Raw genomic sequence first — 24,083 nt, forward strand, 5'->3', positions numbered from 1 at the left:
AATACATTACTTTTCTTTAATCCTATTTTGTATTATGCAGGATCAAGCCACTGGCAGCGTGCAAGGGAAACAGTTATTTTTGAAGCAAAATATCATCTGTTTTACAATCTAATTATATAGACAGAAGAAGCTCAGATATTTCATGCGCTCTGCAGATTAAAGGGCAAAGACAAGGACCAATTTGGACTTTCAGACTCTAATAGTCCATTTGATGTAATGGAATAAAATTCGTAATGTACATGTAGTAAAATAGAACACAGAGAACAAAAGCATAGTTTAGACTGTGCTAAAGAATAATATTATAAAATACCTGTAATTATACCTGCATGACTCAAAATGAGAGTCATATTTTAAACAATGTAAAATCAACTTTGCTCTATAACCACCAGAGTTTCAGTAGTCACAGAATTCTGAACTTCACACACAGTACTGAATCCGGAATGGTACACTGTGAGTGAGCACAGGCCATCGGCTATTACCAAGAATTCCCATGGTTGGAGAGAAAGTAGTTCTAGAATCAATGAACAATAGGTGATAATTAATAGCAGGTAAGAAGCAGGTTCCTTGTGGACTTTTCAGATTTTTGAGGTCTGAGCTGCAAGGTTTAGGAACATAACCCAGTCTGCTTTGAGACTGTTTATATTTGAATACGTATATTTCAAGTCTAGACTTTGACCAATTGAAATTACCCACGTGCCTTATTCTCCCACAGGAAGCAATATACTAATTAACCCCACTCCCGAGTGATTCTTCCAACTCATGTTCATGGAGCCAGGATATGCTAAATTCTCCCCAAAACATTTAATTCCTACAATAATCCTGTAGGGCAAGAATTGGGAAACTGAGGTTCATAGATGTTAAACAAATCACTCAAGGTCTCATATAAAATTAAAACTCAATCTAAGATGAAAATCCAGAGCTAACTTTTACAGTTATACTCTTTTAACTCACTTTCCCATAACTTAGTGGTTCCCAAACTTGGCTGCACATCAGAATCACCCTGGGGTATTTACAAAATATGGACGCCTGGCTCCTACTCCCAGGCTTTCTAATTTAACCAGTCTGGAGTATGGCATGGGCATCGGGATTCACTGGAAGGCTCCACAGGTGAATCTCTTATGCAGCACACTTTTGGAACAATGGCCTTGCCACCTGACCAGGTTAACCCAGGCCCTCCATTAGCTGTGTCAGGCACAATGTCTGATGCCCACAGCACACTGCAGGCTTGTGATATGTGGTGACTGTTCCTTAGCTTGTCTTTGCACTTCTGCTCCAAAAACATGAACTGTACACTTATCAACAGGTCAGCTGGGTTTCCTCCTAAACCTAACTATGCCACTTGTACTTAATATTTTAAATAAAAATAATAAAATATTATGTAAATCAATAAAATGTTTATGTAAAGAGTTAATGTTTCTAAAACACTGAAATCAATGATTTGGAAAGGTGTGATTAAAATGAGTTAGCTTTTGAAAAAAGATACTGACTGGTGTGAATGAGAAATTACAGTGTGGAAAAAATTTCAAGAATCTAGAAAAAGTCTATACCCAGTTAGCTGCACAAGTGTCTCTTAAGTCCTTGAATCATTCAGAAGAAATTGAAAGCAAAAGCCAGACTATTATTAATATTGAGTGTGGTTTATAAAAGTCAGAATCTAAAGTTGAAAACTCATCTCAAAGAGAAAACCATGGCCCTGTATCAGAAAACAAATGAATACACATAATTGTATGTTTTAAGTTGAAAATGTTTATGACATGAATGTATCCTTTAATATGATTTTCCTTTTTAACTTAACTTTCTCAGTTAACTGATCAATTCTGTCTGACTGTGTTGCATGAAACGGCTTCTCTGGACTCACATCATCTGCTTCCACAAAGGGTAAGAGGATGGTCTTTCTGAAAATTTCCCTGGTGGCTCAGTGGGTAAAGAATCTGTCTGCAACGCAGGAGACTGCCTGCAATGCAGGAGACCCGAATTCAATCCCTGGGTTGGGAAGATTCCCTGAAGGAGGGCATGGCAACCCAATCCAATATTCTTGCCTGGAGAATCCCATGGATAGAGGAGTCTGGCGGGCTGCAGTCCAAGGGATCACAGTCATACATAACTCAACAACTAAACCACCACTACCATCACCTCTCTATGAATCAGCTAAATGAGGTAAGGAAGAAATTCACTCACTGTTTAATATACAGCACACATGCCATCTGGCAGGACACGTAAGAACTGATGTCCAGGCACCTTCCTGGGCTGCAGAGGACAATGTGCCAGGTGATAGGAGACTCTGTCCTCAGGGAGCTTGTAGTCTGTCTGAGGGGGCTGAGACAAGCCCAGAATGACTGAGATATAAGGCAGTGGCTTAACATCCCCCGAAATGCTATTCGACTTAAAGGAGAAAGATATTCCAGAGGGGAGAATCTGAAAGGCTTATGGAGAGGCAGCTCAAGGGAGAAGTGGGGTTCAGACAAGGCTTTTAAAAAATATTTATTTATTTATTTGGCTACATTGGGTCTTAGGTGAGGCACATGGATCTTCACTGGGTCACGCGAGATCTTCTGTTGTGGTTTATGGACTCTCTAGGTGTGACACACGGACTCAGCAGTTGAGGCTCATGGGCTTAGTTGCTGCTTTCTTAACCCTGGAATCTTAGTTCCCCAACCAGAGTTTGAACCCGAGTTCCCTGAATTACAAGGCAGATTGCCACTGGACCACGAGGGAAGTCCCCAGACAAGTTTTTTTTTTTAATCAATGTTATTGTTCCTTCCCTTCTTTTCCTTCCAAGAGGAGGCAGCCCTGACTCTAGTGGTAGAAGAGATTGAAAATAAAAGCACAAAAAGATGATTGATGGGGGTCCCAGTTGGTGAGGTCCCAGAAGAGGCAGAAGGGGACAGGATGAAGAACAAAGAGATGGGAGGGAGCAGGTCTATGGGAAAGGAGTGGGGGAAAGCGAGGTACACGGACAAGGAGGTTTGGATGCTAAGAGGAGAGAAGCTGAGGCCATAGCCAGACTGATTTGTTCTCCTTAAACAGGAGGCTGGTTATCCACTGAAAGAGAGAGAGCAGGGGCCTCAGGCTCCAAGAGAAGATTGGAAACAGCTGCCCTGGAGGAGGTGGTGGGGAGGCCAAGAGGCATCACTGTAGGAATCCCAGACTGCAGAGTTTGGAAAATTGTCTCCTGGCCCAAGATTACCTGTGGCAGATTCATTTTGATATTTGGCAAAACTAATACCATTATGTAAAGTTTAAAAATAAAATAAAATTAAAAAAAAATCATATTATAAAATCTCAAAACACGGAACTGTCATTTCGCTGTTGACCAAGGAGAATGTGAGAGCCTGCAGTGGCCCTCATGTGTGGCCATCCTTGCTTCACAGGGCTTTGCAATGATGGACAGCAGAGGCCCAGGTCTGCCTCTTTTAAAAGCAACATTTCCCAGATCCCTTTTTCCCACACTCAACACCCAAATAACAGATCTCTAGAGTCCTATGGACTGCATAGCCCTGGATAGAACATCAGCTGATTCAAGCCATTCCAAGACACACAGGAAAGAGCGGCTGGTGGTCAAAAGGAAACCAAGATTAAGGGAATAGTCTGATGAGACTTGTAAGCAGATGAGTGCAGGCAGGGAGTGTCCGTGTCCTCATCCACTGGTTCATGTGCACACACACAGATGGAGGCCTGTGTGCTGTACACAATTGCACACACAGCCAGCCCAGCCTCCACTCAGCCTCCACACTTCTTCCCCTGGAGGCATAAACTGAATGAACAAATCAGAGACCTAGTGTCATTCTTAACCCTGGGTAGAAGTTGCTTGCAAACTGAGATTACTCATCAAAATAATGCTTTTAAAGATCATCTTAATCAGTAGGACTTGTAAAAATCTATACGGTGAACTTATTCCACTCAAGTATCACCAGTACCATCTGGCTTTGAACTCCTAATTCACTCATCTTTATGGGGAGCAACTCCTGACTGCTATGGTTTTAGGGTCTCTTCCTCAATAGTGCCGTTTCCAAGGGGAATCTCAAGCCTTTACAGAGGTAGCTTAGCAAAGCGGGGGAAGGCTCTGTGCTGGGTGAAGAATCAGCCTCACTAATTCTCCAACAACGTTTAAACCAGGAAATATTTTAAGCTTAACCCAGTGCTATCTGCAAAGCAGTGATATATCAACACAGAATGTTCTTTTCTATCTTGATTGGACATGTTGAAAACATTTTCGTCGGTCCACTCATGTGCGTATGTGTATGTATGTGTGTGTTTATAAAATGCATATATGTGTATAAGATCCAGGTGCCTATGCACACATGGTGTGTTTAGTTCTTACAGCAGACAACTAATTTGAACTCTTTGGATCCATCATCTTCACGTCTAATGGCCTGTTACCAGCAGTTTGCTTTGCTCTGCTTCCCTGTAGGGTGACTAATTAATAAACTTTTCCTTAATTGAGTTCTGGCTCCCAGGTCCAAGGGGATTATTACTTATATATAAGTAAACAAAATTTCCATTTTAAACAACGCTCCAAATCTCATTATACTTTAAACAGATATAAATTCACTGAGGTCAAGCAAGCTGCAGGCTAGGAGGCTATGTGCCTTCTGGCCTAAATTCTCTTCCTCACAGGAAGCCAGGTGCTGTGGCAGGCAGGTGACGCCCCCAGATCCTTCAGGGCTCACCCCATCATCAGCCTCGAGGCCTGCACTGTCTTTGTTCTCATCCACAGCCATGTTAGAAAGTAACTATCGAGGTTCTGGAAGCCATTAATGGTATCTGCCTTTTCTTTAAACCTGAATTTATTATTTAAAAGCCATTCACTTCCACACTTTACAAATAGGAAGAAAATGAATTTGATGTTAAATATTTAATAAGTGCCCAGGATTGGTGAAGGGCTGACTTGGGTGGATGGTGGGGTTTAAGGAGTGTCCTGCTGTTGCTGCTGCTAAGTCGCTTCAGTCATGTCCGACTGTGTGTGACCCCATAGACGGCAGCCCACCAGGCTCCTCCATCCATGGGATTTTCCAGGCAAGAGTACTGGAGTGGGTTGCCATTGCCTTCCCTGTTCCTTCTCCTAGCCTACATTTTTTGGAAGTTGAAAGCTAAGTTCTTAGAGTTGAAATAATTTAATCAACCGTTTCTTTGTTTTCAAGATTCCTCCCTACTTTCAGATTCCAGATTGAGAGCAGACCCATGAAAGGAAGTGAAAAACTGACAACAAAGTTGCTTTAACTTGGTTTGAAACCTAGAAGGAGGAGATTATCCTTCCTCCAGAGCTTTTCGGCTCAGAAACATGTGGAAGCTATTTGGCTCCAGATTCAGATCTTCAGTAAGTCACCCTTTGCTGACAGTACAAGAATCCACTGTAAGCTTTGATTACAATGATTACCGGCTGCTTAAAAGAATAAAATAAATATTTTTTTTCAGACTCCCCACATTCATGCTGCTAAGATAGAACCCAGAAAAATCAGTGAGGGCAGGATCTAAAGCCAGCTCTCAGATTGTTAGGAGAACTGTGGATAAAGCTCTGTTAGAGAATTTAAAGGTCTGGATCATTTCATCCCTATCCTAATTCCTTGTCTCCTTCTCTACTAGCAAGTTATTCTAAATGGAAATGCTACACATAATGTGAGCCCTCCACTGAAAATCAATCTCCCCTGAAAGACTCGCATTCAAAAGGTTTTGCTCATCCCCAGCCAGACCTGTATCACCATCACTGGTTGTCAGAGTGATCTGATCAGCTGACAGATGACATATCTCCTCAGGTGCAAGTGAGGGCCAGTACCTCTGGATTCCTGGGCAGCAGCCAGTATAAGTAGCCAAGGCTGTGGGTCCAAGCCTGGATTAGTGGAATTCTGGCCCCAGCAACGATATCTAGCAAGATTTTAGTCCCGGGACTACACAATCCCATAATAGGGGAGAAGGGCGGGCACATCTCTGGGCCCAGTTAAAACTAAAGGAGCAGGCAGCAAGAAAAGTGAATGACTGATCCATGCAGCTACAAGGATGCATCTCAAATGCACTGCAGCATGCTTAGTCACTCAGTCTTTTCTGACTCCTTTGCAGCCCCATGGGCTGTAGCCCGCCAGGCTCCTCTGTCCATGAAATTCTCCAGGCACAAATACTGGAGTGGGTTGCCATTTCCTTCTCCAGGGGATCTTCCAAACCCAGGGATCGACCCCCATCTCTTGCGTCTCCTGTATTGGCAGGCGGATTCCTTACTGCTGAGCTATCTGGTGAGCCCCTCCAACGCATTATATTAAATGAAAGAAGCCAGACACAAAAGGGCCACACACGGACCACATGATTCCATTTAGGAGATATTCTGGAGGAAGGCAAGACTATAAGGACAAGAGTCTGATCAGTGGTTGTCAAGGGCTGGAGAGGGGCCTGAGGGCTAGGGCGAGAGGGACTTTTCTGTACCCATGGCTTTGTTCTTTATCTTGATAGTGGTGGTGGTGGTTACATGACTGAACAGATTTGCAAACATTTATTTAACAATATAGAAAGAGGGTAATTTTTACTAAATTTAAATTATACCTCATAAACCTGAACTAAACAACAACAATTAAGGAATAGGAACAATAACAGAAGACTGGACAAACAAAGGCATTGAGATGGGGGGAGGAGGGAGCTTCCACTTCCCTTAAGCGGAAAGGGGGAATGGAAGCCCCCCACAGCTGCCTCCAGGAGAACCAGTTTCCAACTCTTTGGGCAACAAGGAGCCCAAACTGGGGGGCCCACCCACAGGCTGAGGCTGCATGTCTTAATTCCAGGTTCTGTGGAATTTGGTTAGTTGGTTGCCTCCCATTATAGTCAATTAGCTCCACAACTTCAGACACCAGGGTTAGGCTCCTAACTCAGGGCTTTTGTTTGTCTTTCTGGCATCCAGTCAGAGAGTGCTGGGGGCCAACTGCCTAGGTTTTGAAAAGCCCTGTAGAAGTGGACAGAGAGCTGCTGCTACTTGGCCAGCCAAGTGTTGGGGGCCACACTTGCTTTAGAAAAGCCCAGTGAGGTTAATGGACGACTTTGCCCACAGCCCAGGGTCCCACCTAAGACACTCAGCTGAGTGCTGGCACTCAACTTCTGAGCATGGAGTATATACTACTTGGCAGACAAAGATTGGAGTGATGCAGTGCTGGCTTTGAAAACAGTCAAGAGGGGACCCTGTAAGTACTGAGTTGGGTTCCTGGCAGGGCAGCTTGCTCACAGAGCACATCCCAGGCATAGGTGTTCACAGAGAAATGTCACCGCTGGGCATTACCTGAGGGAGGGAGGCAGCCAAGATCTGGTTAGCTATTCAAAAGTCTGATTTACAGTCTATTTTAAAAACATGATTTCGTTTCTTCTGGGTTCATAGAGTAGATTCAAGCTAATGATTAGTAACATGGCCAGGGTGCTTTGATAAGACACATTGGTCTTTCATGATGAGCACTTTTATGGTTTATGAACAAAAATATACTATGAAGCGGTTGTTTTTCTTTGCTAAAGTTTGTTCTGTTACGTTCCCATGACAATTACATGTGTAAATTATCTTTATCAAGCGAGCCCTTTTCTCTTGGATGTTCAAAAGCAAAGGTCAGCCCAGACTGGTGAGATTGTACTACATTTCTTTTAAAAAATTCATTTACTTGATATCTTCTTTTTGGCCGAGCCCCAAGGCATGTGAAATCTTGGTTCTCCCACCAGGGATCAAATCCCATGCTCCCTGCACTGGAAGTGCAGAGTCTTAACCACTGGACCACCAGGGAAGGGCTTAGATTGTGCTATGTTTTAAAGGGTCCCAGGCTGCCCTGGAGGAGAGCCTTCTTCCCAGGGAGGGCAAAGAGGAGCGGGAGTCGAGGCGGACTTACTTCCCCCCTTGCCGCTCTTCTCCATGCGGTACTGGTAGATGTGCAGCGTGAAGAGCATGTGTGAGTTGCGAAGATCATCCTCGTCACAGTCTTGCTGATTGCCCCGCCGGGAGGCGATGGCCGCATCCAGGAAGAAGGCAGCCTTCTCCGCGGTGGGTGCCCGCAGCTCGCTCTGGTTCTGCAGCTGCAAGACATAAGGGAAGGGTTGATGCTGCAGGCGAGAGGGTTCACCTGCCACTCAGGCTGGCTGTCCTTTCCCCACTCTCCAAGGCTGATGTCCTTCTGGAACCAGGGCCCATGCCCATGTGCAAATTCTCAGCTTAATTTATTCATATCTGAAAATTAACCCTAAGCATGCTTATTGGAGAAGAATATTTTTACCCATTTTACAACAGAAGTAGAATCTGTAAGTTGTTCTTGTTGTTTGGTTGCTAAGTTGTGTCTGCCCTTCTGTGACCCCATGGACTGTAGCCCACCAGGCTCCTCTGTCCTTGGGATTTTCCAGGCAAGAATATTGGAGTGGGTTGCCATTTCCTCCTCCAGGGGATCTTCCTGACCCAAGGATTGAACCTGAATCTCCTGTATTAGCAGTGGATTCTTTACTGCTGAGCCACCAGGGAAGCCCAGAATCTGTAAGTGGCAGATGTGAAAAGCAAATGGTTTTATCTCAGTGTTCAGTGGGAGCAGGTGTCCCACCCTGACCTCTGCAGAGCTCAGAAAACCCAACATCCTGGGCAATCCATGTACCTAAGGGACTATGTGGGATGTGACTGCATCTTGAGTTCAAAGATTAGACTGTATAGAAGCAGGTAATCCAGGGTACTGTATCTCAAAGAAGTGAAAAAACTTACTTGGCTTTAACTCAACTCTCAATTTTTCCAGCTATTTAATTAAAGTCAATTTTAGGCCACATTTACTAGAATAGTTCTAAAGAAGTAAATGTAAAAGACATGGAAAAAAAAAAAAAAAAAAAACCCCAAGATACTTGAATGTCTCATCTATATCATTTGTCTCATCTAAAGGGATATCTACTTTATCTTTAGTTTCTAAATTATGTTCAAGGCATACTCATTAATTGATTAAAGAAGCATCAGGGGGAATGTATCTAAATCCTATGAGATGCCTTGGCAATTATGTTGACAGTAAACCTGACTCAGAGCAATATTATCAGCATTTGACCTGCATTTCTTTATCAGGGGAGGGGAAGAAAAGGAAACTAATATTTCTGATTTGTTCAAGGAAATGATTTGCAGTACGAGCCTTAGGGTCAGTAAAAATTTTGACAGTTTTGCTGACAAAGGTCCATAGAGTCAAAGCTATGTTTTTTCCAGTAGTCATGTATGGTTGTGAGAGTTGGACCACAAAGAAAGCTGAGTGTTGAAGAATTGGTGCTTTTCAACCGTGGTGTTGGAGAAGACTCTTGAGAGTCCCTTGGACTGCAAGGAGATCCAACCAGTCAATCCTAAAGAAATCAGTCCTGAATATTCATTGGAAGGACTGATGCTGAAGCTGAAGCCCAATACCTTGGCCACCTGATGTGAAGAACTGACTCATTAGAAAAGTCCCTGATGCTGGGAAAGATTGAAGGCACGAGGAGGAGGGGACAACAGAGGACGAGATGGTTGGATGGCATCACTGACTCAATGAACATGAGTTTGAGCAAGCTCCAGGAGATAGTGAAGAACAGGGAAGCCTGGCATGATATAGTCCACGGGGTCAAAAAGAGTCAGACACGACTGAGCGACTGAACTGAATTGAACTGATTCTGACTCTAACTGCACCCATAATTCTGAACTGGGAGAGTTGATATTTAGAACTTAAGGCCACCACAATCCTCAAACTTTAAAGACAGATTTTCTTGTGCTCATTGTTTTATATTTATTATGGCAGAAAAACAACCCAAAGAATGTTTAATATTCTCCAGCAAGAAGGTAAAGAGGACATGGGTCTTGTCCTCTTCTTCGGTTTCAGTTATTCAGAGCTTTCACCTCTGTGGAACTCCATTACTGATGTTATCAAAGTGAATGGAGGTTATGGCATAGTTGAATGTCTAGGTGGTGCTTAGAGTGGGAGCAGTGGGTAGGGTCACACCAACTCCGTCACAGGTGCTGTGTAGACGAGGTCTGAGCACGTCTTATGCTTCCAACTGGTGGTTCTCCAAGTGCAGTCCCCAGACCAGCAACATCAGTATGACATAGGAACTTGCTACAAATGCATGTTTCAGGGCTCTATCCCAGGCCTACTGAATCAGAAATTCTAGAGGTGGAGCCCAGCAGTCTGTGTTTTAACAAATCTTCCAGACAACTCTGATGAAGACTGAAGTTTGAGAACCACTGCATTAAGGTTTGTATGACCACTTAGCTTGCATTCTATTTAGGTTTCATATACAAATAATATCTGATGCATCATTAAAACTATGAAAAGCCAATTTTAGTCAGACATGGTACAGACCTTTGGGCATTGCTGAGAACTAACCAGGCTATCACAAGTGACAGTCGGCAGAAACATCCAAGAGGGCTTCCTGGAAGAAGTGACATCTAGCCAATACACCCAAATAAGGAGTTAGCCAGATGAAGAGCTAGAGGAGAGGAGCAGGCACTGTTCCACGCACAGGGAATAGAATTTGCAAAGGCCCAGGGTAAGAAGGAGGATGGTGGATGCTTAGAGTCTTGCTCCTGAGAGTGCGGTCAGTCACTGGGAAGCTTGTTAGAAATGCATGATCAGGGGCCCAATCCCAGGCCTTCGGAACCAGAATCTGCATTTTTAACAAGATCCTCAGGGCTTCTTATACACATTAAAGTTTGAGAGTCACTGCTTTCTGAGGTGATCTAAATGTAATTTAAGAAGAGTGGCAAGGAGGGAAGTGGGAACAGGCGATCCTGGAAGGCCACTTAAGGCTGTGAATCACGAGGATGCACAATGGAAGGAGGAGGATCTGAGATGCTTTAAGCAGGGCAAGAACATGGACAGGTATGAGTAGATGGGGTAATAGAGGGGGTACCTTCACCTGAGAAAATAATCCCACTTGATGAGACAGGTATTCTACTTATCAAAATGAACACATCTAAAATGGAGGCATCTGAAAAAACTAGAAACTAAAGCCTACTGCTAGAGACTGAAAGAGGTGATTATTCTCGGTGTGAACCAGGGACCTCCCAGGTCATTCCTGCATCTACCATCAAACAGCGAGGTAGAAACACTTTCAACAGGCAAGACATCCTGAAGAGGCCAACTGGAACTTCTCTTGGCTTAGCAATTATATCATGGTTCTAATTAGAAAGTGGTTATTAGTTTTTCCTACAGCACCACTAATCCGGCTGTAAACCAGTGCCAGAAACACAGTTTATAGAGCCATAAACAGTCCCAGTAATGGCTGGAGCTATTTGTGCAAAGCAGTAAATATTTCGGCTTGTTGTTAAACAAAAGAAAGATTGTACTCTTTTTTTTTTTTTTGAAAAGGGGCGTAAAGAAAAGTGAATTCAATTTCCCCCGATTGCTACAACAATTGTGGCTCCTGCTCATTGTCAATTAGATTCAAGGTACAAATATTTAGGTTGGGCGAGCAGCTGGCCCTGCAGCTGCAGGCCATAAAGTTCCAGTCCACTTTAAAGTAAACACTTGCAAGCCTTCCCAGTTTACATGTTGAGTGAGTCACGAGGTGAAGTGCCCCAGCCGCTGAGGGAGGGATGAGCCACCCGGAACTGACCAAGCCCCTGGAAGCAATCACCTGCGTGCCACAGATGGGGTCCTCGCACAGGTACACGCCTGGGGACTGGCCGTCCTGCAGGCTGCCTGTGGCCACCTCCGACAGCAGGTCCCGAAGGTTCTCTTCTTTACCCCACACCTCCACGGCTGAGATCCGCACCGAGAAACGTGCTCCAGTCTTTTCTTTCCGTTCGTTGATCAGCTTGAAGAGCCAAGAGATGGCACAGGGGATGATGCCCAGGTTTTGCATGGAGTCATCTTTGCCAATCATGGTGTAGGACTTTCCTGGGAGGGTGAGGGAAAAAAGAATAGCAGCTTGAGTGTCTGGACATCATTCTGCAGTCTCAAGAATAGATGCCAAGGATTCAGGAGAAAGGCCTGGGGAGTGGGGAATGGGAAGAAAGGAAATGAAAAGGTGAAAAATGTTCAACAACAAAACAAAATTTGACAGCAACGACAAAGCAGACATTTCCAAGTACTACTGATGGAAGGGCTATAATAAAGAATGTGAGAACCCAGACTGATGTCAAGGTTAAATCACAATTGACCTCGAGGAAGATCCCACAATATCACAAGCTGTCCAGTTTCCACACTGTTTTCCTCACGGTGCAAAGGCTAGAGGTGTTTCATCACTGTTACGGGTCTTTTTATCACACCCCACAGGTTCACGCCACATGCTTACACTTTGTATCCTTTCTCAAGTTAAATGCTGTGTATACTTTTATAGCATGAGCAAATTCCCTTTAAAATCTGGATCACTGCTTTGATCAGAGATCAAGAAGTGGTAGTGAGATGAAATGGGCTTTCTATCCTGGCCTAGAACTGGCTCCATCATAGCAAAGTTGCTGCTGCGAGCTCTGCCCAGGGCCATTTTTTGGAACGCCCCAAATTACTAACTTATCAAGCATGCCAGGTAAGGCCTGGTGAGCAGATGGCCATAGGTCAGGATTAAGAATGCGCTTTAGGGGGATTCGGTCATCAGGCCCTCCCAGAGCTGTGTGGAGGCCTCTTTTCCCAGGTGCTTCAGCTCAGGTGGGTTCCCGACCACTGGGTGGTGGGAAGTAGGGGTGCTGCCAGACTGATTCCCCCAGACAGGGGCTAATGGGGTCTGGGCTTTGCTTGCTGCTCCAGTGGCTGCTCCTCTGGCTTTATGTAGAATCCAAGAGGAAAGGGGGGCCCTCTCTGCTCCCCAACAACCCCTGCTCAGGAAATGTAATTTTCCTGCTGGCTTTCTGGGCATGACCCTGACCCAGACCAAGTGGGAACAACCCCATTACTCTTTGTTCATCTTCTGGACTTTAAGGCTTTACTAGATGACTAGGAATCCACTTAGGGTAAACATCTACATTTCAGAAGCAGAAACGGTTATTCATGATTATTCAGTTCAGCACTGCAGGAAAACACCTTCCCCTTCATCTGAGGACAGTACAGAAGAAAGGATGAAGTAATGGGGAGTCCAGCAAGCAGCATGAAGAAGCGAAGTTCTCACTGACCCAGCTTGGCGTGGCCGAAACAGAACACACAGCCATCTGCCCCGTTGACCACAGACTGGATCACTTCTGCCACGGTTCCAGCACACACTTCAGCCTGGCACACACAAGAGGAGACACAAGCTGTGAGTGGACCATTAACAATGGAAACTTGTGCCTGCTTTCCTGGGGCTCAGGGTCACAAAGCCTTGGCATTTTCAGACAGCTCGGCTCTAATGGAGCCCTGGAGGTCTTCAGAACCCTTAATACTTCCCAGTCCCTTGCAAGCCTGAGCGTTACACTCATTACATGCAATCCACCCTTCTGCTAATCGTACATTTCAGTTGCTGTCTCTGCAGGCGAGGCAGGAACAGGCTGGAATAGGAATCCAGGGTGCCTTCACGGACCTCACACCCTTCTCTGATTTGCCATTCTGGCCTCCTTGTACAAATATTTAAATTTTCCATTCACCCTCTGCTAACTAGATCCTTTCACACACACACACACACAGACACACACACACACACACACGAGTTTATGAAATAGATTAGGCTTTATTAGAGAGTAAAAGGTGATGTGCCATTTCAGGAAAAAGTGACCTTGAGATACATTATAGTTCTAATATAAGCGGGATGTTAATGATGGATGTCTGCTTTGTCTTCCTAACCCCCTCCTCTTTCTCCATCTCCAACCTTCCCTTTTCAAACCCAGCTTTTTCTTTCTTTCTCTATAGATACACTCAACATATACACTATTAATCACCATCGGTCAGTACATTACAATGGGTTTTCTTCAGCCTGTTATATGTCTCATCTCCAATGTGACTATTAAATCTTTAGACAGAGGTCAGGCTCTCGGTGACTTTTGGTATTTCCCCATTAACACCCAGTAATACAGCGCTCTGCAAATGATAAGAAAGTATGTTTTATGAATGGATTTGGGGATCTGGGATTTTAGCATCCAAGGCTTTCACGGCAGCGAGAGGGCAAATCACTCGCCATGTGCTGCACCTTCTTTTCTGCCTCAGCATCGTGGCGGCTCTGAAGCAGTCGGAGGACGTGCAAACTGATAGCTCCACGGGCATCGGAGCAATGTGCCTCCTAGTGGGAATCTGAGAACTGCAGCCTCGGCAATGAATGCAGTTATTCAACTCCAGGTTGCAGCAACACAATGAACCTAAGTGTTCAAAAATCAATTTTCTCCCCGGAACTGAAACAGAAAAACCACACTCCCAACAATTGTCAGCTGTTCTGGTGGTCAGCTCGGCAGCTCTACTGGGGGCTCCCACTCAACGAAGGCGGTAGCTGGACAAGGCTGCGGTGGGGACCACAGGCTCTGTCTCACCCCCAGAGCCTAAGCAACGAGAGCCCAGTGCCAAACCCTGAGATGGAGGCAGTGGAAACTTGATGGAATTTGCTAACGTGCCTCTGCAGGACCGGGAGAAGTTATCAACAAATGAATCCTGCCTTCCTTGGATATGAAGTGAGATGGGATCTAGGAGGTTGAGAGCCCATCTAGAGCCATACATAAAAAAACCATATTAGGTTCAAGGTCAGCAAAGAGAAAGATGCTTGAATGTGAGCCAAATCCACACACATCCCTGACTCCCCTGTCCAAAGGCCCGAGGTCAGAGAGATACAGGAGTGGCCTCACAGGGCACAGGGTGGGTGGGCAGGTGGGTGGGCAGGTGCAGAATTCCTGCTCAGTGTTCACTGAGAAGAGAATGCTCAGCAACATGTCCATCTGGTGTTTGTTAGGAGCTAACTGTGGTCCCTGGAGGCCCTTTGCTGTCTTTCCCCTTGAACTGAGGGGCAGGAGCCTTTCCAAGCAGACTCCATGGGCAGGGCTGGCTCCCCACAGGCAGGCCTCAGTTCTCCCACCCACCCTTCCTGGTGATGACAGAATGTTTGTGTTCCCCTTCCTCCACCCAAGTTCATATGTTGAATGTTCAATGTGATGGTATTTGGAGGTGGAGCCTTTGGGAGGTGATAAGTCATGAGGGTGGAACCCTCATGGATGAGATTAGCGCCCTTACAAAAGAGGCCCCAGAGAACTCTCCTGCTCATCCCACAATGTAAGGATGTATGGAGAAGACAGCTGTCTATGAATCAAGAAGCACCCCTCACCACACACTGAAACTGCCAGCTCCTTGATCTTGGACTTCCAACCTTCAGAACTGTAAGAAATAAATTTCTCTTGCCTGTAAGACACCCAGTTTGTGCTGTTTCATTAAGAGGGTGCAAATGGACTAAGACACCTCCCAAAAGCTGGAGCCAGCAGAGGTCTGCCCCAGCAATGGGCAGCTGATGACTGCCAAGCCCACTTGAGGGTACTGAGGGTAGCTTATAAGGAGGAGCAAGGGCTGTTCTAATCACTGCTTAGCTTCAGGAATCTGATGTCCTTAGAGACCCAGTGAAAGCGAAGCTCATGACTGCTTTGGGCCACTGTGGTGGCTGCTGCTTCACAGGACAACCACAGGGCCTGAGAGCAGAGGCCCCTTCGGCACATGTCCCTACTTTCCCGTTTGGGAGGCTCAAAGCGTGTTCCCTCAAAGGGGCTGAGGCTGGCCATGCCAGCAGCCTGATATCACTATTAACAATGACAACAGAATAGTAAAAATAGCATTTATCGGACACTCACTGCATCCAGGCTCTGCTCTAAGCACCTCATATGTATCCACGCAGTGAATCACAGCAACCGCATGAGGCATATTTTGATCTTGTTTTCATTTTATGGTTGAGCACGCTGAGGCCCAGAGAGGTGAAGTGACTTGCCCAAGGACACATTGCTAGTAAACAGTGGATAAAATGGCGGGAGGACAAAGATACAACACCATACTGAGCAGGACACAAATTGTTTCCTAGGAAGAATCCAGGACGGATGTCCACCCAGCAAAGGGTCTATGAATGAGAGACTGAATTTTTGAGTCTCAGTTTCCTTGTCTGTAATGTGAAAATAGCAATAACTCCCTTTCCAATACCACTGGATTCCAAGAAGAGTCCAAGTGGGTTAATGTACATGAAACTTCTTGAAAACTGCAAATTTATTAATTTATAGAACTGTCATTTACTATATTAGAATTGTAGCAAAATCAAAGCACTCTGAAGTGAGTGCAACTGACAGAGTGAGCACATGAGCCCTGGAACCAAGTGTGAAATGTAAGCAAAGACTAGCAATAAAGATGGCTCCCTTTTCCAGAATAAATCTAAAACTCATTAATAGGCCACACTTAATTTAGGGTTTGCTTTGGAATTCTTATGACTTAGGGAGATTTGCTTTTGAAAAGTTTTAGCTTAATTAAATTATTTGTAGGTCATTTATTAGACCCAATATCAGGTTTAGATTAGTGAGCCCATTGGGTGGTACAACACACAAAAAATGTAATGAACAGAGAAACTATAGAACTTATTCATAAAGTACTTCATCTTTTCATGGTAAAACTCTTTGGGGAAACCACATGCTCGGCTTGTTGATGAATGGAGCCTATAACATGTGCTAAGTGCCTGTGGTGTAATATAGGTGCCCATGTGACTATCACCACTTCCTACACTCAGATGCCACGTGGAGGAAATTAACAGGAGCTGCAAATGGCAGCCATCAGCACCCTGTCTGCAGGTTCTGCTCTAGGCTATTAGTTACCTGATTGTACATTGTTTTGTATAAATCTTGGGAAGTACTGGAAATTTATCAGGAAGATGCAGGTGTCTGATGCCAAAATGCAGGCAAAGTAGGCCACTGTACACCTATAACCTGGGTTACAGATGTCTGCTACACGATCCAGTGCACCAATTCATGGCAGATGAATTGCACCAGATGGTGTAAGTGGATCTTCTAGTAGACATCTGTTCCTACTGGGATGGGTTCCAGGAGCTTTGGTTAAGGAATCTTGGCATCCTGGGCCCCCAAGAAGCCTCCAAATTACACTCATAACAGAACAACAAAAATGGCCACAATTCTCCCCCTGCCCCATGTGTTTTCCCCTTGCAATGTGACTCTGCAGCTCCTCCAATCAAGAGGCAGAGCCTCTTCCCACCCCTCAAATTTTGACCAATCAAATTCAGCAAAAGGGACGATGTGTCAGTTCTGAGCTTAAGACCACAAGAGGCCTGCAAGCTTGGATCCTGTCACTGCCATGACAGCAAGCCCAAGATAGCCTGCAGGTTGATAAGAGACAACGTGGAAGACAGACCAAGTGAGCTGGCCAATGCCACTCTGGACCAGCCTACAGCTGGCCAACCCTCAAACATGTGATAGCATCCAGCTAAGATCAATGGAGGTCCTGACCCAAACCAGAGCTGATCACTTATGCACAGGTGTGCCAAGCTGGGTGTAGAGGAATGCTCAGCTGACCCACAGACTCATGAGTGATAATAAATGATTCCTGTTTTAATCCACTAGGTTTAGAGCAGTTTGTAAAGCAGCAAGAGCTATCCCTAGCCTGACCCAGGCCACAGGACTGCATGACAGCCTCAATTTCTCTGCCTAACACTCCAGGTCCTCACTAGGACTACCCTCTATGGAGGTGGAGCTGCTACTGCTAAGTTGCTTCAGTCGTGTCCAACTCTGTGCGACCCCAGAGACGGCGGCCCACCAGGCTCCCCTGTCCCTGGGATTCTCCAGGCAAGAACACTGGAGTGTGTTGCCATTTCCTTCTCCAATGCATGAAAGTGAAAAGTGAAAGTGAAGTCACGCAGTCGTGTCTGACTCTCTGTGACCCCATGGACTGCAGACTACCAGGCTCCTCCATCCATGAGATTTTCCAGGCAAGAGTACTGGAGTGGGGTGCCATTGCCTTCTCTGATGGAGCTGGAGAACCCTGCCTAATTCTAACCCAGCTCCTTGAAACACCTTTTCTCTTCTTATAGGTTCACACCCAGAAGCCCAGGCAGAGACACGTCCCTGGTGGTCCACTGCAGATGTCCAGGCAGAATTGGGGTCCCAGTGGACCAGTTGCCAGCACCTTGATACAGCTGTTCCTGAAGCTTCAAATTTGGCCTGCTCCCTTCCTGCTCCTGTTTGCCATCCACTGATTGGCTCACTCTTCCTTCTCTCCAAGAGTATGTTCTGCTGAAATCCTGGCACAGCCTGCCCAAGGTGTGACACCAACCATTCAAAAGGACTGAACTAGTCAATGGAACTCAAACTGCCTTGCAAACGTTGCTATGTGGACAGTGGAACTGACCCAACAGACTGTTTTGGAAGGCAGCTCTTGGGTCCTAATGAATTACAGATTCTTGAAACTAATCAATATTGCCTGAACCTGAGGAGGCGTTATACCCACCTGAGAAGCATCCTGTGGAAAAACCGCATCGAAGGCAAACATCTTGGGAGGAACTTGGTTCCCTCTCTTTTGGAAGGCATTTAGACCTCCACACGCCAGGGGGTCATACAAGGTGATCTGCTTCTTCCGCGGGTCCACCTTTAAGAAAGAGCTGGATTCTGAGGTATCGCGAGCCAGCGTGGAACAGATGCGAAGCATGACTTTCACCTGTTAAGAAACAAAGGCAGGAAATGACAGGCATTAAGGTGGGCTGCCGTCTATGGGGTCGCACAGAGTCGGACACGACTGAAGGGACTTAGCAGCAGCAGCAGCAGCAGCAGCAGCAAGACACTTGGATACTTTATGACGGAGCACTTTTATGTCCTTTGGAGACACAAGTGTATATGGCAGTGTGGAATCATCTCATGACAAATTACGATAAAATGCACAATGAATTAGCAACATAATCCTCAGCAGGTCATGGGAAAACTGACTTATTTATAATTACCAGGTAGAATATTTTGATAGGTCCGTTACTTTATTACAGAACTGGCACATCACGCTCTTTGTCTTCCTATTAATATAAATAGAAAGTTAACTGTACCCAGGTGGCCCAATTACTTAGATGAAAAGGTAATCTGGACTGCCATGCTTTGGGGGCTAGCGTAGTTCCCTTGAAGCTCGCAGATCAATAAACCCTGGACATAAAAGTTAGCTCCGTAATTTACTCCTTGCCTCTTGCACATCAGGACTCTTAGAGACAAAAACCCACAGTTATTAGTGTCATCATTAGAGGCCTGGGAAAATGGCTTGTTTTTAATGACCAGCATTTGAAATGTGTTCCAAGGGGCAAAAGTGATACAAGATTTGTTTGAAACATGTTATTTGGGATCCTATTAAGTGAGTGCATAGAAATGGTCATTTCAGGGGATGAAAGCACATCTCTGCGGGAAACAGGTTAAAGACCTGCCTCTTAAGTCATCGAACGTGGACATTTCTAGTGCTCAATCCAGCCCAGCCCCATCCCAGGGCTGAGCAGGGCACTTGTGGGAATGGACTGCTTGCCCTGGACTCTTTGAGTTGAGTAGGAGTCGAGCTGAAGCCTCACACACAGTTCTGGAGGCTCAAGTCCTGAGAAAATGGCAGCATTTGCTCCCTTACCAGCTCTTGTTACCGTGGAGCTAGTTCAGTCCAAATGTGTAAGCACCTAACCTAGGGCGCCAGGCACTGGGGCTGCAAAGACCATAATACGGTCTCTTTGCAAAGACCAGAAGGGCAGACAGACACGAAGGCAGGGGATTTTTTTAATACAAGGAGGCAAATTCTGATGTTATGAATAGGGTTACTTTTATTATTTAAATTTATATATTTATTTAATTGGCCATGCTGTGTGGAATGTGGGATCTTCATTCCCCGACCAGGGATCAAACCCACGCCACCCCTCACCCCACATACACACATTAGCTTTGTTGCAATTGGAAGCTTAGAGTCTTACCACTGGATCACCAGGGAAGTCCCACATAGGGTTATTTTTGAATTCCTCTCTACATCATGCCCTCTTCATCTAATCAATGTTCAGGCCTGATGAAATCTCAATCATCAATTTTGGGGAAAAAGACTGTAAAATTTTACATCAAAGATTTCAAGCACACAGAAATGCTCAGAGAATACTCTCCACTGTGCCTAGCGAGTGAGGTCATCCTCCTGCTTATCTCAGCCTGTCTGCTGAGGCACAGGAACTCATCTGCAGAGGGCAAAGCTGAAACGTCAAGAACTCCTAGGGCACTGGACTCATTGGATGTCCTGCATCCTGTCCTGGCTGGCTTGTTCTTATCACTTAAGAATAGTACTCTAGTGCGGATACAGAGGCTGATCATAGTGGAAGAGGGCAAGGTTGGGATGAAGCTGACCTCTCACAGTCAAATCTCTGTTCTCCCACTGAGGTCATATTTTGCTGCTCTTGTTGTTCAGTCACTAAGCTGACTCTTTGCAACCCCATGGACTGCAGCAAGCCAGGCTCCTCTGTTCTCCACGATGTCCCAGAGTTTGCTCAGATTCATGTTCATTGAGTTGGTGATGCAACCTAACCCTCTCATCCTCTGCCACCCTCTTCTCCTTTTGCCTTCAGTCTTTCCCAGCATCCGGGTCTTTTCCAATGAGTCACCTGAGCACTGAAGATTGAGTGCTTTCAAACTGTAGTTCTGGAGAAGACTCTTGAGCATCCCTTGGACAGCAAGGAGATCAAACCAGTCAATCCTAAAGGTAATCAACCCTGAAGATTCATTGGAAGGACTGATGCTGAAGCTCCAATGCTTTGCTACGTGATAGGAAGAACCAACTCACTGGGAGGTCAAGTAATGATACCTGTCTTTTGCTGAGGGTCTATGGTATGCTAAGGCTGGGCTATTACCAATGGTATCTTACTTAACCCTCTCAATAAGCCTGTGCATAGGTGGACTGTCCAGATTTTATAGATGAGAAAACAGATGTTACATTGTGGGTGGTACAGCTGGGCTCTGATCCCACCTCTGTCTGACTCCAAAACCCCGAAAAGTATCCAACCCATACATTTTCCATTATGCCAACTACTGCCTCCCATACACAGTCAAACTTCTCAGAGCCTCAGTTTTCTCATCTGTATATTAGGAACAATGCCTATCTCATGGGATCGTTGTGAGAATGAATTGACATGTGAAGTACTGAGCACAGAGTAGGGGCCTCCTGATTCCTGTTTCTCCCCCTCCTTCCTCTTCTCCCCCTCCTCCTCCCCTATCTTCTGCGTCCCCTCCCCCTCCTGCCTGAACTTGCCTCTCTCTGAATCACGATATTCTAGCATTTTCCAATCACAGTGTGAATGATAAGGTTTTAGAACACTTTGCCCTGGACTCAAACAGGATGCCATGGGGGAATCACTGCAGATGGAGCTGGATATGAAGTGCTGGGACTTACAAGGCTCCCATAAGTAAAACACCATCTAGTCTCATACACAGTCACTGCATATATGACAATAACCATCACGTCTGTCTACATTTCATTCTGGCAATTTTCTTGTTCACTGTGAATGTCTCCAATCTTCTTTCAGTTCCACTCATGTCTGTAGATTTGCTCCACTTACACAGCAGGTGTGCTAAGAGCATGTATTCAAATTGCAACTTTGGGTAGGTACCTGGGACCTCTGGGCTTTCTGTCAGACAACCTCCTAGCCCAGCCCCTGAGTGCTACAAGTCAGGGATGATGCAACCCCAGGCAGAACTGATGGAGTCACATGGCCGACTGCTTTTCCATTTCACAATTTCACATGCAATCTCTGGGTAACTAGAGGTGCTGAATGTAAAATATGAGCTAAGCCAGGCAAGGGCCCACAAGGAGAAGCAGGAGAGAAGGGACTGGATCGGCGAGTCATTTGTTCAGGAGGAAGGCTTCTGAATCTTAATGAAGTTCCAGGCCTGCGGTTCAATTTTCCCAGACAAGCTGCAGATCTCAGCCGCTGGTCTAACCAAGGAGATCCACAGCTCTTTAAAAACTCACTGAATTCTGGGCTGAGGTAAATGCCACCCTCCATTCTCTTCTTTGCAATTCATTTAAATAAATGGATATATATTTTTTTCACCCTTAAAGGAAGGAAATTGGGTTTCTCTGCTTCATTTCTTTGTGTCATTATTCCTTGAGCCTAGCACTCCACTTCCTACTAATCCTCTGTAATTAAAGTGCTAAGGAGATACCACTCGTGATCAAGAAAGTCCCCCAACTTCTTGCCAGGAGTTTGCGCTTTTGTTGCAAACACTGGTAGGTTCTTGGCAACATCTCCTACAACCCTCCTTCTCACCACTGCCCTGGGAAGAGGGTCCCCACAGCTGTCGACATGCACAGCCTTCTCCCCAGCTCTCAGGGTCAAGGGGAGTATTTTAGGCCCAGCAACTGAGGATCTAGAAAGGCCCAGAGTGGGGGAATGCCAGCCAGTGCCCTGACTCCCTGAGAGGAGCTGAGCACCTCACCTACCAAAGTGCTCCCTGGCAGAGACTCCACTTTGTCTCATTCATTGAAGTTTTCAGTGGCTGGTGCAGGACAGGTGTTGCTCCCAACAGCATGTATCTTGCTGTCCTGCTCATTAATCATTCCAGCGCCTCCTCCTGGATGGCCTGGCGGGACTAATAGAGAGGTGGGTTTGTGAGACTCACAGAGCCTCGACCCTGAACTGGACAGACTCTCCATCAATGTGAAGCAGCGCCGACTGCCTTAGCCTTCCGGGGAGCCCATGACAGGCACGGTGCTCACTGCTCTGCCCATGTGATCACCCAGACCCCCGCCTATACTGAGGCTGAGGACTGACCAGGAAGGTTCCTCACCGCCTGTATCTCCACCCACAAGCTGTCTGGTCACAGGCTGTCCTCAGACTATAGGGCTCAGGAGGGCTGGGGGCCAATTTGACCATTCAAAGGGTCGCTCATCGGTCAGAGAAAGACTACAGGCAATGGTGAGGTGGTGGGACGTGGAGAGGGCACAGCAGTCCTGCACAGGTGTGACTTTGTTTCAGCTCCTTTGTGGAGCCTCACAATGAAGGCTCTGGACCAACACACATGTAACAGGGATCAGTCCCTGGCAGGTGTCTTGGCCCCCGTCGGTGCAATGAGAGTGTGCTGGCAAGGACAGTTTTCCCTACAAGGTTAGACGGCAGAGTAAATTAACCACCACCATCTTTCAGCTGCGTTCTATTTCTATATTTTGGTTCTTTATCCTAGTGTCTAAGTTCACAGAATTTTAAGAATCAGCTCAATAGAAGCTGGTCATGGTGATGTCAGAGCAACCTAACCATGAACACCGGGTAGCATCATTTCTATCTCAATTCCAGCAGTATTAGAATGATCTTCACCTTCCACATATATTCTTAAGTTTCTAAAATACGTCTGGAAGTGCTTCTTCGAGGCATGCAGAGTCACATAAGATGGGTGCATCAGAATCCACCAACCAGAAGCATGGTGGGGCGAGAAGAGCAGGTGAGACCATCAGAGGGGATTCTAGACCCAAAGGAGCCATCTCCTGAGACAGAACCTCCAAACTGCAGAACCGGGAGCACTGACAACTCCAGCCCAAGGTCAGTTTCTGTCCCACTGAGACACGCAGTGACGCTAGGGCAAACTGTGATGCATGTAAGCCATGGAAATATCCACCTTGCCATCACTCATGGGCAACTTTCTCAGCTCAGATGAGAGAGAGAGAGAGAGAGAGGCTTGGACCAGACCTGGACCAGAGAGTGAGCTGACATCCAGCCCCTGCCTGATTGAGCCGATGGGCAGGCAGGAAGCATTGCTGGGCTGCCCGCAGCACACCAGGAAGCCTTGCCTGGTTTCTGTGTGTGTGTGGATGGGATTCGGCTCTTGAGGAAAAAACATGGGAGAATAACAACAGGCTCTATCGTATCTGAAGTATATCTCCATTCTTACAGGTTCTAGGTGTGATGGGCACTGACTGCAGTGAACTAGGAGCCAGGGGACTGGGTTCTTAGGCAAACATCACCACCAGGGGCAACTGTTCACCTAAGGTGCCATCCATTGGGGTGGGTATGGGAGGGGGGGCTTGGCTTCCTTATCCCTAATGCGGGCTTGTTGTGTTACCTCCCTTGCAGGACAGGCATGAAGAGATAAAAAACAAACAAACAAACAAACAAACAAAAACAAAGACATACTCTAGAAGGGCATACAAATGTGAAATATCATTCTTTGAAGGAAAAAAGGAATTGATTTGCATTCTTCAAACTAATTAGTACAAAATAGACTTTCTGCATCAAATTAATGGCATTAGAAGCCCTTC

General features: G+C 45.8%; 1 protein-coding gene across 2 annotated transcripts in view; it reads right to left on the reverse strand.

Annotated features, from left to right (window-relative positions):
• The window catches only part of KIF26B (kinesin family member 26B), a 528,852-nt gene that overhangs the window by 78,905 nt on the left and 425,864 nt on the right, over positions 1-24,083 (reverse strand). For both annotated transcript variants that reach the window (XM_027564671.1, XM_027564672.1), the window contains 4 exons: positions 18,297-18,503; positions 13,040-13,133; positions 11,569-11,831; positions 7,842-8,025 (listed from right to left, as the gene is read on the reverse strand). In XM_027564671.1, coding sequence (XP_027420472.1) covers positions 7,842-8,025; positions 11,569-11,831; positions 13,040-13,133; positions 18,297-18,503 — 748 coding nt within the window. The remainder of the gene's footprint in view (positions 1-7,841; positions 8,026-11,568; positions 11,832-13,039; positions 13,134-18,296; positions 18,504-24,083) is intronic.

This window comes from Bos indicus x Bos taurus, chromosome 16 (assembly GCF_003369695.1).
Source record: "Bos indicus x Bos taurus breed Angus x Brahman F1 hybrid chromosome 16, Bos_hybrid_MaternalHap_v2.0, whole genome shotgun sequence".
NCBI classification, from domain to species: domain Eukaryota; kingdom Metazoa; phylum Chordata; class Mammalia; order Artiodactyla; family Bovidae; genus Bos; species Bos indicus x Bos taurus.